The sequence below is a fragment of the Magallana gigas genome, chromosome 10 (genome assembly GCF_963853765.1).
Source record: "Magallana gigas chromosome 10, xbMagGiga1.1, whole genome shotgun sequence".
Classification (NCBI taxonomy): domain Eukaryota; kingdom Metazoa; phylum Mollusca; class Bivalvia; order Ostreida; family Ostreidae; genus Magallana; species Magallana gigas.
In genome coordinates, this window is record NC_088862.1 from 18,896,058 (window position 1) to 18,913,834 (window position 17,777).

General features: G+C 34.4%; 2 protein-coding genes across 2 annotated transcripts; both read left to right on the forward strand.

Annotated features, from left to right (window-relative positions):
* Positions 1-2,781: 2,781 nt before the first annotated feature.
* Positions 2,782-7,802, forward strand: LOC136272039 (uncharacterized). Its single transcript, XM_066072773.1, has 4 exons — positions 2,782-2,832; positions 2,939-3,181; positions 7,054-7,240; positions 7,379-7,802. Exons 1-4 carry the CDS (start codon positions 2,797-2,799, stop codon positions 7,489-7,491), a joined length of 579 nt encoding a protein of 192 aa, XP_065928845.1. The 5' UTR covers positions 2,782-2,796; the 3' UTR covers positions 7,492-7,802.
* Positions 7,803-10,659: 2,857 nt separating this feature from the next.
* Positions 10,660-16,857, forward strand: LOC105345795 (uncharacterized). Its single transcript, XM_011454101.4, has 6 exons — positions 10,660-10,799; positions 11,346-11,380; positions 11,463-11,558; positions 12,704-12,935; positions 13,177-13,240; positions 13,650-16,857. The coding sequence occupies exons 1-6, from the start codon at positions 10,731-10,733 to the stop codon at positions 13,709-13,711; spliced, it is 558 nt and encodes a 185-aa protein (XP_011452403.3). The 5' UTR covers positions 10,660-10,730; the 3' UTR covers positions 13,712-16,857.
* Positions 16,858-17,777: the final 920 nt, after the last annotated feature.

The window sequence follows — 17,777 nt, forward strand, 5'->3', positions numbered from 1 at the left end:
TTCCAACTTTAAAGTTGGAAATTCCAAGATTAAAGTTGGAAATTGGCAATTTTTTGGGGGTTAGGCTAAGCCTAAGCCCCCCCCCCCCCCACCTTTTTTTGCAAAGTTAGACCTAACCATCATGGACATAGCATAAAAGAGGGTTCAGCCCCCCCCCCCCCCACTTTTTCTCGCAGCAAAGATAATTGTTCCTAAATTTACCTTGAAAGATTGAGAAGTTGGAGTAATAGGCATACTAGCCCCCCCCCCCCCCCCCCACGGATTAGGAATTTGATGATTTGGGGGGGGGGGTGGTTTGGTAGGTAAAAAAAAAAATTGTGAAGTATAGGTATACTCCCCCCCCCCCCCACACACACACACGGATTAGGATTTCCATGATTTAACATGAAAGTATAATAAAACCATAGGCGTCGGAACCGGGGGGGGGGCTAAGCCTAAGCCCCCCCCCCCCCCCACTTTTTTTTGCAAAGTTAGACCTAACCATCATGGACATAGCATAAAAGAGGGTTCAGCCCCCCCCCCCAAATTTTTCTCGCAGCAAAGATAATTGTTCCTAAATTTACCTTGAAAGATTTGAGAAGTTGGAGTAATAGGCATACTAGCCCCCCCCCCCCCCCCCCACGGATTAGGAATTTGATGATTTGGGGGGGGGGTGGTTTGGTAGGTAAAAAAAAAATTTGTGAAGTATAGGTATACTCCCCCCCCCCCCCCACACACACACACACGGATTAGGATTTCCATGATTTAACATGAAAGTATAATAAAACCATAGGCGTCGGAACCGGGGGGGGGGGGGGGCTAAGCCTAAGCCCCCCCCCCCCCCCCACTTTTTTTTGCAAAGTTAGACCTAACCATCATGGACATAGCATAAAAGAGGGTTCAGCCCCCCCCCCCCCCACTTTTTCTCGCAGCAAAGATAATTGTTCCTAAATTTACCTTGAAAGATTGAGAAGTTGGAGTAATAGGCATACTAGCCCCCCCCCCCCCCACGGATTAGGAATTTGATGATTTGGGGGGGGGGGGGGGTGGTTTGGTAGGTAAAAAAAAAAATTGTGAAGTATAGGTATACTCCCCCCCCCCCCCCCCCACACACACACGGATTAGGATTTCCATGATTTAACATGAAAGTATAATAAAACCATAGGCGTCGGAACCGGGGGGGGGGGGGGGGGGGGCTAAGCCTAAGCCCCCCCCCACTTTTTTTTGCAAAGTTAGACCTAACCATCATGGACATAGCATAAAAGAGGGTTCAGCCCCCCCCCCCACTTTTTCTCGCAGCAAAGATAATTGTTCCTAAATTTACCTTGAAAGATTGAGAAGTTGGAGTAATAGGCATACTAGCCCCCCCCCCCCCCCACGGATTAGGAATTTGATTTGATTGGGGGGTGGTTTGGTAGGTAAAAAAAAAATTTGTGAAGTATAGGTATACTCCCCCCCCCCCCCCACCCCCCCCCCCCCCCACACACACACACACACGGATTAGGATTTCCATGATTTTGGAAATTAGTTTTTTTTCCTCAATATCTCTGAGGATTAGTCTAGCCCCCCCCCCTACTTTCAATTTGCTTCCGACGCCAGTGAAAACATTTTATTTTCTCTACATTGGACTAAAAATAGATCGTCTAATGAAATTTTGCGTTTCTCAATTTTTTTCGTATGGGTTCAAACTAAAATCTTTGCTTGATAAATGTCTGTATCAATTCATCATTGAATCTTATTTCAAAAAAAAAATTTGCTGGTTTTTTATCAATATGATGATACAGGTTTTAGATCTAGAATGATTTAGATCTAGGTTTATAAGCCCATTATTTATCCATTGAGCTATGACGATATTCAACATAACTCAGATATCCAGAGGAAAATTCTTAAAGAATAAGGGGCTGGGTCTTTCAAATCACTTCGACATATCTATTGTATTTGAGATATCAGTTTAACTGTAATTGTTTAAATGATTTTAATTATTTATATATTTTAAATTCTTAATCCGATTATTTTAAGGAACCACACTACACCCAGACTTATACTTATTCAAGAGTTATGTCCAATACACGATGTAGTATCGATATCGATGATATCGACGATGTTGCTTCGTTATCGATTCACTACTTTCAATATTATAGAACTTAAATGCATATACACAACTACAGCGGTCCATATTTAACGTCGATATCGTATCGATATCGATTTCTATTTGTTCAGATCTGAAGTTGTCAAGATTAATGTCGATATTGTCGATATCGACGATATCGTATCGATGTCGAATCGCTTAGATCACAACTACAGTTGTCCATATTTAACGTCGATATCGACAATATCGTGTCGATATCCATTTGGATATATACAGGACTAATTTAACGTCAATATCGACGGTATCGTTTTCCTTTGTTTACAACTGAAGTTGTCCATATTTCATGTAGATGTCGTCAATACTAAAACTCACCATATTTTAATGTCGATATCGATGATATCGAATCGATATCGATTGGCATATGTACACAACAAAAGCTGTTCATATTTATTGTCGATATCGGCCATATTGTATCGATATCGACTTTCATTTGTGTAAACTGTACCATGCTTATCTTAAGTTTTGACAATATAGACACTCGCCATTACATCATTAAAATCCTTTCATACCATAATTTGAACGTTTTTCTCATTAATATTGATAATTTGATATTGATTAAATTTTATTATTTATTGTATTCAAACGGAAGACCTCTTGTTGCTCGCAACGAGCATCTAGTTATTATTATTATTATTATTTTATTTAAATTTTTCAATATTGATCAACGAATGACGGATGTCCTACGGACCCGTTGCCTGGTCACGGTAAGATTGTTCTTTAGAGATACGGCTTTCCCCGCCCCCATATAATAACACGAATAATCTAAATTTATATAGATTTTCTATACGCCTTCTATTTACATCATTGCAGGAGGAACGAAAGACGGAAACGAAAGTAAACCCAGGAAAAATGGATGATATTGTTAAAATTATCATGAGTGTGGAGATATCCCCCGTGGAACTGTTAAAGGTTTTCACGTGCATGTTAGCGGGAATTTACACGGGCTGCAGTGTGTATGCAGCAGTGATAGAAGCTCCCAGTCGATCCAACCTCCCCCTGCATTCTCTGTGGGAACAATGGTCCACCAGCCTTACCAGAGCAGCCAAAGTTATCGTAAGTCACATTCTCGCAAATCTGTAAACAAGGAATCGGGCTGATAAATATCATCTTCGCTAGCCAATGGTTTTCGGTCCACTTAGCAAAGTGGACCGAAAACCCTTGGCTAGCGAAGATGGATAAATATGTGTTATTTGACGAATTATTTATTGGTGTTTACTACATGCATTAACATGAGAAATGGGCCTAAAACTATTCTCTTTTAAGAAGTGGACAGGCATAGCCTGGATGTACATGTAGGCTATGCCTGTCCACTTCTCAAAAGAGAATAGGCCTAAATCAACTGTAAACAACGCTGAATAAATGTCATGGTAGAGTGCATACGATCTTTCTTTCTTTTTGTAAAGGGGCGGATCTTTGAACAATATTTGGTGTATTGATCACAAGGGCCTAGCCCGCTTATAACATTAATTTCAATGTAAATCCTAATATTACATGTAATATTAAAACGGACTTTTTCCCTATGGTATTGATTATACAAGGATAAAATATCACATAGAAAAAATGTAAATTATAATACATGTATATATGACTATAAATAGAGCTAGTACTTGATTAAACCCCTGAATGTGTATGAAGAGATTGGTGTTGATCGTTATTTAAAGTAGGGAGATTTTTTAGTACCTGTGATATGGACCATGCAGTATGCTATAATTTACTGAAGTCACATCAAGTGTCAGTGAGTTTTTCAATATAAAATTCTATTTTATTTTTTTAAAATGTGTTTAAAAAAAAGCTTTGTTGTTCAAACGGGTTTGTATTTCCCTGAAATGTCCACAATATTGTTTCTGTTCGTACCCTTAAGAACCACCAAAGTATTATTTGAAATAAACATGTATAAATAAGGAATAAGGAATCATTCTTTGAGTATTGTGAGGTGATAATTTTGGTTGGGGCGTGATCAAATCCAATAAAGCCCAAAGGGCTTTATGATAGATTTGATCACGCCCCGACCGAAATTATCACCTCATAATATTCAGAGAATGATTCCTTATTACTTATATTTATATAATTTTAAGCCATCAATTAAATCTTTAACTATAAATAAGCAAACCCCGCCGGCGCCTCAATTTGGCGTCATTTGTATTATGGGTTATATAGTACAAAATCGATACGTAGTGTTATCACAGACAAAGACACTGGATGATGTAAATATATGAAAATAAAAAAACATTAGAGTATGCAAACATTCAAATGATATTTTATTTAAATTTTTATCTTACTGAAAATTGCAAACTTGTACATTAAAAAAAAATTTGTCCGTGCAATATTATGCAACTTAGTAAACAATAGACGCACGTTTCTTAATTTTATTAATGATCCGACATTCTATATATTTGATTACATATCCGACATTCTATATATTTGATTACATATCCGACATTCTATATATTTGATTACATATCCGACATTCTATATATTTGATTACATATCCGACATTCTATATATTTGATTACATATCCGACATTCTATATATTTGATTACATATCCGACATTCTATATATTTGATGACATATCCGACATTCTTTATATTTGATGACATATCCGACATTCTTTATATTTGATGACATATCCGATATTCTATATTTGTTATAATCATGTTGTTTGATTGTTTTAATGCATATGCCTCCCGAGGGCCCTTGATTGGTGAATAAATAAATATAAATAAATATATATTTGATGACATATTTCCAGCTACAAGAATGCACACCTTTTTTAAAGAGAGTTTTAAATCACTGTTCAATATAAGTTTTTAGACGGGGTCACGTGACCCCGTCTATTAGTTTACTGTCAGCCGAAGTCTCAAACCGGAATGCACGCGTAGAACACATGAATTGAGTCTGCGCGTAAGAAAATAGTGCAGAAAGTTTTCATGCATTTCAGTAAATATATATTATAAAACCACGCATTAAATCTTTAAGTCCTCTGTGTATAAACCAAATTTTATTTAGAAATTAAACAAATAGTTTTATTGATCAAAATATTCTTGCTCGGGTTCAAATGTGGAATGAGTTACGTAACTGAATGCACAACGCCGTTGACGATTCAGTTGAAGTATAAGCTCATTAATCAATAGAGGATGTTGAAGGTTGAATCGAAAGTAAAGTTCCCAAACGCAATGTGCCATTTTTGAAAAGTCGTGAATTTTATTTTGACAATCTTTCACCTGAATACTACCGAATTTCATGCGCAAGCCGAAGTTAAAATCAGGACGGATTATACAAAAATGTCTTACATATTAAATAGGTGTTTCATTGGCTTCCAGTCTACTTGCGGTATGACTGCTGTTCGTCTTTGAAGGAATTTTGTACATAGAAAATAAAAACAAGTCTGAATATGCCTTCGTGCAAATTTGGAACAATGGACTGTAAGCAAAATCTATATACATGTATCGGTAGATTATACATTTTGGGCGACCAATACATCAAATAATATATACAGTCTTATCGATTGAAGAACCAAGTAAAATGTTTATGTTGATGTTGTCCGGTTTACTTGGAATCAGGCTTGGGGTGAATTACATTGTAAAGTAATGCATTAAATTACCATTTTTCATGAATAAGGGCATTAAATTACCATTACCATTACTTCATTTTCTTGAAGTAATACACTGCATTACCATTACATGAGTAAAGTAATACATTGCCATTACCATTACTTTGTGAAAAGTCGATAAGTTTTAAAAAAGTAAATTAAAAGCTAAAAAAGGAGTTTTTGTAGATGTTTCATAAATAAAACATGCTTTAACATATTGACAGGTTCATGTTTAATATCAGGTTCAAATTTAATGACTTATATAAGATTCCTGTTGCACTTGTGTAGTGCCCAAAGTAAGGTTGGTCCCGTAACATTTACACGCTAATTGCGGAGTTGCCAATCTCTGTTATTTATGTCTCTGATTTTCGGAGAATGATTTTTTATGGACGGAGCGGTTGTATCGTAATTCGTGTAGGTGATGTTCGAGTTTACACAAAAAGTTGCACTTGTAGTACCCAAAGTAAGGTTGGTCCCGTAACATTTACACGCTTATTGCGGAGTTGCCAATCTCTGTTATTTATGTCTCTGATTTTCGGAGAATGATTTTTAATGAACGGAGCAGTTGTATCGTAATTCGTGTAGGTGATGTTCGAGTTTACACAAAAAGTAGTAAGTGGCGAACGGATTTATTTTTACCTATTAATTTTGCAAGAAAATTGTGTCAGATAAGTCGGTCTTAAAATTCAAAATGGCGACCGTGATAAACCTTTTTATTGTTAGAGTACTTGGAATCCTATTGTAAAAAGAAATATTTCTAACGTCAGGTTCCTGTGTTTGTTATCGGTATACAAATGTTCACTTTGTTTGTTAATTCAGCAGTTTGAGAGTTTTAGAGGTTTTCATAAACCTTGTAAAACGGATACCGTCCGATTTGTGGATATTCTCTTGTATCACAAAATTGAATAAATCTAATGATTTAAATTATCTTCCTTGATATAGTTGTTTTGATTTTCCCGGTTAGTAGTAATTCTTAAAATTTTTCCTTGGGGTCTTATTTTACATAAAATACCGTTGTGTCAATTTTCTACACAAATCAAGTACAATTACAAATTCAAACTTTCAAGACCCCGTCTTTCAGTACTCTCAGTACTTTGATTTGTTTATGCCGTTACACCTTTTAAAATTTATTTTTGCGATTTTATTTTGTAAATTGAATTAGGTGATTTTTTAATTGATGACTAAAATCACACGAAGCATATATTTTTATGTTTAAGGTGAAATCACAAAATTGTACACTGCACTGGAAAGAGCAGCCCACTAAAAAATAAATTACACTTCATTGCAATGTACAAAAGTCATGTATTTATGTTGAATTTTGCCTCATATTACAGCCTGTGATGTTGCTGTGTATGGCTGCGTCCTCTGGGGGCGTGTTCTACCTAAGCCCCGCCTCTGATGAGCTGCGGAATCTTTGGCTGGCTCCAGTGGCCGCCTCTCTCTTCTCGTTTGTCTATACCCTCGTCGTCATGCGTCCGGAAACTAACATTCTTTTGGAGAAAGATGTCATTACAAAGAAAGGTAAAAATGGCACTTACAATACCCCTGCAGGTTTCTTTTTAATGTTCTCTTTAATAATATATTCGATTTAATAAACCTAGTTTTGATTTATACATGTGACGATGACTACTGAAATGTTTGACCGTGTTCTGTTGACAGGGAATCAGTGGGTGAGGGAGGCCGTGGAACGCTGGATCTCCCGCCATTACATCCGGGTAGTCCTCGGCTGGGTCGCATTTGTGCTGGTTCTCTTTGCTACTGTGAAATCCTAAACTTAAAACAGCATAGATTGTATGGATGCCATTTTTTACATATCACTGTGCATATCAGTGTTGAAAAGTAGTGGGGTGGGGTGGGTGGGGGTTCGTTTTCCTTTCTTATGAGTTTAACTTTTTATGTATGTATGGTTGTTTTTTTTTTTTTTTTACTTTTATGTTCCATACAATATTTGTGTATTTGATGTGCCTTTTACAAATTCATGAAATGGATTTACACAAAGCAGCAATATGATAAACCTCCATTGAGAAACCATAGATCTTAAAGAACGCAAGTACATGTAGATTGAATAAAACTGATGAATGAATTTTTGTTGTATTTTTATTCTTGACGTATGGACATTAGAATCATTTTCACAAGAGCTTGGACTTGGGGTAGTTTTGTCAAGAGGAATGTGACGTAGGCCTGTCTATTTCACTGCTGGGCACATAGCCATTGCTCTTTGAAATCAACAAGATTTGTCTGGCTTTTGAGCTAAGACTACGCAATCAATGCAGATTTCCCCTGAAATCGCGTCATTTTTAACTTGTTTTGACGCAAGAAATAGATAGCTACGTCCAACCGAAAGTCTAAAGTAAAATTCAATCTGATTACCATTAGATCCTTTGGTGAAGTAGCGATCTCCGTGAGAGAACTCGCGGGTGTAATTGAATTCCACGATAGTGTTTTAGAGTGATTACCTTTTCATTAAAAATAATCAAAGCAAAGAATTTTAAACTGTCTTGCTTGTAGGCCTAACTGGATATTTGACGTTCAAATTTTAATGAAGCATTTTATAAAAAATACCCATGCTAACCATTCTAGACATTAAAAATTCAAAAACAAAATTTGAAAATGTTGAGCTCAAATTTCGTCTAGAGCCCTTTAAACCAGAACACATGTACAATTTGTGGGCCTGACGTATCAGAACGGATTAAACTTACGGAAAAAACTCTTATATATACACAAATCATTGATAAAAACGTGTAAAGTTACGTCGCAAGCCACGGGTTTTGTGTCCATTCTATTTCCACATTCCCTATTTTATTTGTGGAAATAGAATGGACACAAAATCCGTGACTTGCGACGATGGTAAAGTTATAGCTTTCACATACGCGTAATTACATTACATTGAAACTTTTCTAAATAAATATCTTGCAAAGGACTATATATGATATAGGCAAAAAATGGCCCCTAAAATGAACATCGTCATTTTACTCTAATTCTTTTGTTTTCCTTGTACTGACTACAGATATATATGTGATGTTTTAACATAATATTCATTTTGATTCAACTGTCCACAATTTAGAAATATGACATCGTAAAGACAACCTTTTCCCGCCATTTATGCATTTTTAGCATAAAACAGCTTGTTTTCAAGCAGTTTTTCTTTCTGAAAACAGAGCGCATGCTTGAACAAACAAAATATTTTAATCAGAGATGTATGTAGCCAAGGCTAATAAGTGACCAAAAAATTTTTCTTGTTCAAGCATGCGCTTTATATTTCCCATTCATAAAAAGGTAAGAAAAATGTCAATTTTTGGCTGATTTTGAGTGAATTATATAAATAGCGTCATTTCTGACGTCATATACTGCCAGTGAGTGCAAATGAATAAAAAAAATAGGTGAAAAATATATTTTACATGAACTCTTCTAAAATATAACATAACATTTTGTTGTACCAGAAAAACTTTTAAAAATGGCTAATTATGGGGGCCAAAAACTCTTATCATATATAGTTCTTCAATAATTTAATTTACTTCTATACAAACTCTCTCTCTCTCTCTCTCTCTCTCTCTCTCTCTCTCTCTCTCTCTCTCTCTCTCTCTCTCTCATGCATAATTTATCCAAGGAAGTTACTTCTATTGAACAAATGTCATTTGATTGGCTCTTTGTACCCTAATACATTTCATCGCCCCCCTCCCCCATATCATATAAAAAATGTGACGAATCTAGATGGGGTTTACGGGGGTTGACCCCTCCTTTGAAAATGCCCCCCCCCCCAAAAAAAAAAAGGGGGGGTGAAAGAGAGGGGAAGGAGAAAGAGAAAAAGCGTGTGAATTAATATATATATTAATATATTAATATATTAATATATTAATATATATCGACCAAAATTGATATAGCTTAATTGTACCTTATGAGTAAAGTTTGAAACGCCAAATGTCAATTTTCGGTGAGTTTCATGAATGGCTGCAGTTGATCCACGAAATTTAATGTTCATTGGCCATGATTTTACGTATCCTAAAAACTCTGATTTTCACTTAAAGAATGGTATTTTGTGGTAGAAAAATTAGTATCGCAATGTTTAAACTAGTCCCAATCCTGCTTTTTGTTTTCAAAAAGAGTTCTACTACATAAACATGTAATTTAAATGCATGATACATGTAGGAGTATTTCCGACTACTGTTTCTTTGGAAGCCTAAAAATGGGATTTAAATTTCTTCAGAATTATGTATAGTCTAGCAATTACGTACGTGCGTGGTTTGTACTAAAAAATCAAAGAATACACTGATGTATTGTTTAGGTGGTATCAGACACATTGCGATGTCATTGTTGATGAGAGAAGTTTTAACATATTATGGGACATTTTTAGTATCCTATGGCTAAAAATAATAAAAATGTTAAGATTTCTATTCCATTTTGATAAACTCATAAATAAAGTTGACAAAGTATCAATATTGTAATAAAACAATATTTTGAACTAGAAAACCGCAATTCATTGAAATTTCATATGCATATTTTTCAAAATAATGTAAATTTATTACGACCACATGTTAAGGGGATCGCCAATATTGAGGTCAATTTCACGTTTTCGTTGTACTCTTTAAAATCTCAAAAACCTTAGAAGCATCTGATGGCTCCCCCCCCCCCCACCCCGGACCCCCTGATCATACCCAATATGTTCAATCCTCTCCCACTGGAGCCTAAATGGACTCCAGACCGTGGCTTGAAATACAAGTGATACAATACAGGTATAAGGGGATGCAGATTCATGGTTAAAATGATACATTTGTTAACTACAACATCTCAAAATCGTATTGTGTATATTTTTTCATTTTTTTTTCTAGTGAGGGTGAACATTTTATTCCCCCTTTTGATTATAAGATGTCACACATAACGTTACATGTATTTATGGACATGGAGCTGGAGCTTGCTGCAGCCTTTGGAATTAAACATATCGGGTTCGGTATACGAAATATATAAACAATACAAAGAATCGGTTGCTGAAGCTGCGAAGAAAACAGTTCTTAAAATGGAGCGTTTTGATGGGGTTTTCCAAATATTTGGGGCAATTCTTGTGTTTATTATTACATTTACTGAGGTAAGGAGAAATTTAAAATGTGTGTAATGAAGTCACATTTTCCAAAGCAGTCCAATATCGTATTTTTTACTTGCGCTTGTATTATACAGTATGCTTATTTACCACACAGAAAGCCAACTATTTAAAACAAGCGCCTGTGTTATTATTTTATTGCTAAGCCTAATATTATGGATTTATTAGGATCTATCAATATATTATACCAATAACCATTTGTTAGTCATGTTAATTTGTGTCCACTCTGTGGCAGTACTTGTCAAGTTGTGACTGAAGCAGTTGTGTACAAAATGCTAGCCTACATGTACATCATACTATTGAATACACATGCATGTATATATAGTGTATGAGATCCCAGCTGTAAGTTCTTCATCGAGAAACATTATTTTGCACCTTATACATGTATATATGTTACATGTATCAATTACGTGATTTATCAAATGTGATTGAGAAACAATTTCTTTCCTCAAATTGGAGATCATACTGATTGTTTGGGTGAAAAAATATAGATAATTAATATGTGTCTTAAAATATTTTTTCTCTTATTTATAGGTTTCGGGAATCATTTGTCCCAATACTGGAGAAAGGTAAAAACGAAACATTTTGTAATATGAAGGTTTAGTTGATTGATGACATTTTTGTACAGCAATAGCGTTGTTATCTACCCAGGTGTGGGTCGTGTTGTGAAGGCCACTGCTGTGTGGAGGACCAGGAGAGCGTGTCATACACCTACAGAATCTCCTTCTGGAACCTGTGGTACTTTTGGTCAGTGAATTTTTATCCTTTTTTTGTCTTTATATTATGTGTAACTGATGGGAATAATAATGACGGACCAGACTGGGATTCAAACCCCGGCCCCCTGAATCTCTACTCAGGTGATTTACCAACTGAGCTATCTGGTGCTGGTATTGTTACCACAGGTGCTTGAGGACAGGATCGATCCCCCCCCCCCCCCCCCCTCCCCACTTCCACCCCCAAGTATATAGACCCCCGGGACTATATTTATTTTTTTAATTAGATTAGAAATATGTCATAAAAGGATAATTATTAATAAAAAAAAGTCTGGGGGTCTATATATACTTGGGAGTGGGGTGGAAGTGTGGGGGGGGGGGGGGGGGGTCGATCCTGTCCTTAACCACCTGTGATTGTTACCACTCTGACGATCACATATGTGATATGAAATCTATTAAATAGGAAGATTTCAATAATAATTATCATATGGTGCAAGGGACCAAAAAAATCTTAACATTGCATGTATATATCCATGAATTCATTTCTTTTCCTTACAAAGCAAGTATTACAATATAGTATAATTTGCTAGTAAACTTTTTAAAGTAGTACTTGTACTGGTACAATTGTTAGCTGCAGAATTGTTGCTCTATGGGGAAATTCGGGTTGATGGACCATAGAGCTACATTTCCACCCATAAAATAAAACTGTATATTTATTGTGCACAGCAAAGATTTGCGCATGGTATTGGACTTATTGACCTAATTAAGGAATATATTAAGTGAAAATTTTAATGCCCAAAAATTCCTGAGGTACATGTACAATAGCATTTAGAAAATTTTGTAGATAGATACAGGTATGTAATGTATTATGTATATTTTATTCATCCTTGTTTTGTAAATATTCACAAGTTTGGTAGGGTTTCTTATTCTTGATTTCTAAAATGTTAGAAACAAAAGATATGATTAAATTAAATGATTGGTTAAAGATTTAATTCAATATGTATTGAGTACATATAGAGTCAATGAAATTAATAGCCCAAATGATTGAATTCTTACATTCCAATTGGCTTCTACAATGCTCTGAATCATTTGATTCATTTATTTAGGCCAGAACTTTTCACATAAAGAAAAAATTTGTAGTTTTTATGATGATGTTCAGTTTGTTTTTGATGATTGTAGGTTTGTCATTCTATTTATTCTGATGTCCTGTTTTGGGGGATGTGGCTATTACAAGCATAAACAACGCCTTCTTCTGATGCCCAGAGACACTTATGTAAACAGGGGGCGGACCAGCGCCAGGACCACCCCGGGGCTGGGCCTCATTCCTAGTCACACTGCTGCAGCCTCACCCCAGACAGAGCCCATCACACTGCAGCCGTCCATCAGCATTCTACCACCGCCTTATTCTGAGGTATTCCTGTCTCAGTCCTCTAACTGAACTGTAACAAGTACATATCAAATACATGTATACAGATACATTTTAACTGATGATACTGGTTTACTACAGTTACTTGCAAATTTTTGTATTTTCATGCATATGTAATGGGATGGGAGAAATAATGATGGACCAAACCGGGCTTCCTGAATCATTGTCAGGTGCTCTACCAACTGATCGGACAGGTTTAACTATCATAAACATTATTTCTTTGTAGGTGGCTAACCTGCCAAAAAACCAATTCGAAGCTAAACCACCTCCTTACCCTGGAGACAAACAAGGTACTGCTACCCCGATCAGCTCATTACACCTTAAAATCTCCAGTGTTAAGTTGCACTCAAAGATATGTAATAAAAGTCACTATTGTTTCTTTTAGTCTTTGAACCTCAAGAAAAAACCAAACTGTAAGCAATAAAGCCACCATTCCTATTGTAGTTAAAATTTTACAGCGTGATTTGGTAGGAAAGGAGGAATCAATTAATTATTGCTTCCTGTGTTAGATATTTTCTCACACGAGATGTAAAATCATTATCTTTTCCTCAATAGAATTCAAAATCAATTTCTTTATCAATATTGGTTTATTATTTGTATTAGAGTTTGTTGTAACCATAAAATTTAACAATGAACATGAAATTGAGAAAAATAAATAAAAAAGGTGCACTGCATTAATATGTTTATTTCTTTTGACAGGTGATGTTAGTCCTCCTGAATATACTGAAATCTCTTCAGGACAAAATCAAAACAAGTCTTGACATTCCAAGAGACGTGTGTTTCATGTATGTGTATATCCTGTGAAATCCTAGCATCCCTTCATAAATGAGGATAATACCTGCCAGTCCTACAAACCAGGCAAAGGAGTTTACTATACATCCATATAAAACTATATATATACGGTTACTTAGTCTTCAGTTTGATAGTATGTGAAATTGTGGGATTTGTGAAGTTTTCTGTGTTTACTTAAGAAATAAACAACGTTATTTAGTGAACATGGTGTTATGAATAGCAATTGCTCTGTTGGCATATTCCATGATGCGCGCTAGCGCATCATGGAAAATATGCCAGCAGAGCAGTTGCTATTCATAACGCCATGTTCACTAAATAATCGTTGTTTATTACTCATATTTGCATTTTACCACTCGCAAATACCCTGTATTAGCCTAGACCTTGATATTTAGCTATTGCATCAAAAATAAACATTCAGAATGTAATGTATCTTTTTAATTCACATAGATTTGTGAACAGAATCAATGATATGTTATAACAGTAATTCCTTTAAAATGTTTTAAAGACATGTTTTAATTTAAAAATACATCAATTCTATGGAGTTGGAGAAAAACACATGATGTATCGTAAAGTGGTTTAAATCTATAACATCATGGAAAAGTATATGACGTCACACCTTTATGACGTCATAGTATACAGACAGAGCAATTGCCATTATAGAAAAATAATTGCAGTTCCTCCGTATGGGCTTACAGTGGGAAAAAACAATGGAAATGCAAATATATCTTTCTGGTTTCTGTTGTCAACATCACAGCTGTTGCTGAATGCAGCTTGATGAATTTCCCACTTTCATTTTATGAGGAATTTCAATCAAAGTAGGCCAAATTAAATGATCATAGGGTGAAGTTCTTTTCAAGTTTGTTATTATTTAAATGAGGAACAAAGACCCACTTTCAAGAGGAGATGATTAGAAATAATGAATTTTATACACTGTATTTAAAAAAACATATAAATTTTTCCTAGTCCTTTTCAATTTTACATAAAATTGTAGCCATAGTACTGTTTGAAAATTAAAACAAATAGTAAAATAGTTTTAAGATTATTGAAGTTTAAATTCCTGTAAATGATCTATTTCCTCACTGGTCAGAGAGAGGCCACTATTCAGTAATGTGGGGGTTAGTCAACAATTTGGCTCAGCTGTACTTTGTTGCTCATCAGGTTAAAATCAGTGCTATATATGGGGAGTGACCCTTAGACATCTTGTTTTGAGTTCTACATGTTTTTGTAAGTGAAGAATCATAGTTTTTATTGAAAAAATATTATAGAATTTAAGATATACAAATGTTTATTTGTGATAGTTTGGGATATTTTTTCTCTCTATTTTTTTTTTTCATTTTTGAAAATTTGCTGTTGTGTATGTATACTTATATGTTTTTGCTACTTATGTTTTGATTTTTAATATCTAGAAATCTGTTTTGATTCCTTGTTATGTAACTTGTGTGCAAGTGATGAATAAAGAGTGATGGACTTGATGAAGAGTACATAATGTATATAACAATCAGGTTTTAAATTATTCCAACCATTAAGAAATTTGTGTTTAAAAAAATGTCGTCTCTGTGATATATTATCCCGTTTTGCTACACCAAGTTCTGTTACAATTTAGTTTGTCATTCATTCATCAACTAATTATGGGGTAATCGTGCAAAATGAATTGTATAATTTTCAATTATTTATTTACAATTGTGGATAAAAAAAAAATTATGGATAGCAACTTATATCCTATGGATGAACCTTGGATATTATAAGCTCATCTCTCCACATAGATTTCCTGTACAATTGTACTACTGTGAATATCGTAATTTGAATGAAACTATTTTTATCAATATTGTGGATTCAATTTATTTAATTGAGGTGTAGTTTCATGGGTAACCACTCTGGAAAATATGATGGCATCTTACAGTAAAAAATTGTTACAGTGAAAATGATTATGAGAAATTCTTTTTTACAGTGAAGTTTTAGATTTATTTCCCATTAATCTCAAATTGTATACCGGTATATTATATATATGTGTAATGAATCTTTTAGATGTTATGAATTATACTTCCTTATAAGCCTGTTTTACTATACATCTGAATGTTAGTCAAAGGATTTTGGCATTTAGTTTTGTTGGAGTTGGTATGTGGTACATGTATTATGTTAAGTTCATGAAGCTTATTGCATACATCATACATTCTAAAATGATATTACAAGTGATGTTAAAAGGAGATAAAATGGCAACAAGTCACTTGATATTAAAAGACCATTTAACCAAAATCCCATGTACCAATATGATAAGAGATATCTGTATCACTTTTAAAGTCGCCCATATCATTCAAGTGACTTGTTGCTGTTTTGTCTCTTAATTACCTTTTATATACGCATTGTGTAATTTTTACATTTTTTCCTGTAACTACCAAGCCAATATTGTCAAGATTTAGTGTGTAACATCTGTAGTGGAAAGTGAAAAAAAAATATAAATATGTTCATCCCATCCAAAAGGATCATCAACTCTTTGCTTTGTATAACTTTCAAAGCGGCAGTTTTTTTTCTCGTGATAGGTTTCCACCAAAAATGCTTCATACAAATCAAATAAATTATTACATTATTAATTAAACATTTATTGCATAAACTGGGTGCAATTTTTTTTTTTTTTTCACATTTTTTAAAGGTTGTAAGTCAATTGATAATTTCCCACTAAAAATGCTAAATTATATTTTTCCTGAAAATATGATTGTAAAAGAGTTTGATCAACCATTGAGAGAGGTTTTATAACATTAGAAATCTCCTCTTGTAAATTGATCAGCACACGGACATTTTTTCTATATTGTGAATATATGACTACAGATATCGATTTTATAATTATTTTATAGCGTGAATTTTAATTTTATATTGCATTTTATGATTAAGCCAATGGACATTTGCACAAACTTATTCCCCATTGTTCTTGTGTACCAATTCGTCATGTCAACTTTGTAATCCTTGTTTGCATAAACCGGTAAATGTACACTAGAGATCTTTTTAATATATTATAAATCCGAAATTGCAGTTTTGAGGCCTCTGACATGACCGTGTTGTTATACTTGTGTGTTCTCTGCAGATTTGTTGTTTTTATGTATATTAAAGTCCTTATACCAAACTTCTTTGTATCATTGAAATTCCTTGTATTGAAAATTAGTGAGGCCGGATTGACATGCTACAAGGGTTATATATATTGTACCTGCAATGCCCCTGCATTTGTTGGTTGACATTGTAATTGTACAAGGGTAGTGCACACTTAATATAAGTAGAAGTACATGTACGTCATATTTTCTCTCATTTTGTTCGTCCAAAAGTTAAAACAAAGTACAAAATGAATAAACAACGAGTATTACATGTGTACACGAGAAAGCTGCTCGCTAGGGTTTCTTTTATTATAAATCTTATTCGAGTACAATTGTACAACATCTCAAGTTTATGCTTGAATTTTACCGGCCCAACTCATTACATTTTGCTTTTCATTCTTGTATTCCGCCATAAGGCGCCCTTTACTTTCTTTTGCTAGCAAGTGAACTTTGGGATGTAATGCTCCTGCGTGGCTCTACTATTTATACACCCTGACCAAAATGTATTCGAACACACAAATTAAAGCATGCCACACATATGGATATTACCTACAATGCGGTGCTCTTACAAACATACACATTTTGAAAGTTTTAAAATATTTAATTTAGATACGTCTTAAGAATTGCGAAATAATTGAAAACCTGTTTTAAAAATTTAATCACTTGAACAAGATCGATGAAATTCTTCTGGTTCTTAAAGGCAGAGAGAATAAGTATGCATTTATAAAAATACAGTAAAAAACTAATTAAAATATTCAATATGAAGTGCGATAATAAAAAAATCCATGTAAAAGTGTCAACAATAAATCTAATTCATCAATTTTTATGAGGGGGAGGGGGTGATATGAATATCAACAACTTTGTGATATTTATAATACAGTAGTATATTGAAGGCGAAATTTATTTTTAAAACTTTGTGTAATCTAAAATATAGCCTAATCATTTTAAAATAATT

Coding starts and splice junctions, on each gene's coding strand:
- LOC136272039 (XM_066072773.1), top strand. CDS start 2,797: ATGACGGATGTCCTACGGACCCGTTGCCTGGTCACG. Junction 3,182..7,053: donor CCAGAGCAGCCAAAGTTATC/GTAAGTCACATT, acceptor CTCATATTACAG/CCTGTGATGTTGCTGTGTAT. Junction 7,241..7,378: donor AGATGTCATTACAAAGAAAG/GTAAAAATGGCA, acceptor TTCTGTTGACAG/GGAATCAGTGGGTGAGGGAG.
- LOC105345795 (XM_011454101.4), top strand. CDS start 10,731: ATGGAGCGTTTTGATGGGGTTTTCCAAATATTTGGGGCAATTCTTGTG. Junction 10,800..11,345: donor TTATTATTACATTTACTGAG/GTAAGGAGAAAT, acceptor TCTTATTTATAG/GTTTCGGGAATCATTTGTCC. Junction 11,381..11,462: donor TGTCCCAATACTGGAGAAAG/GTAAAAACGAAA, acceptor TTATCTACCCAG/GTGTGGGTCGTGTTGTGAAG.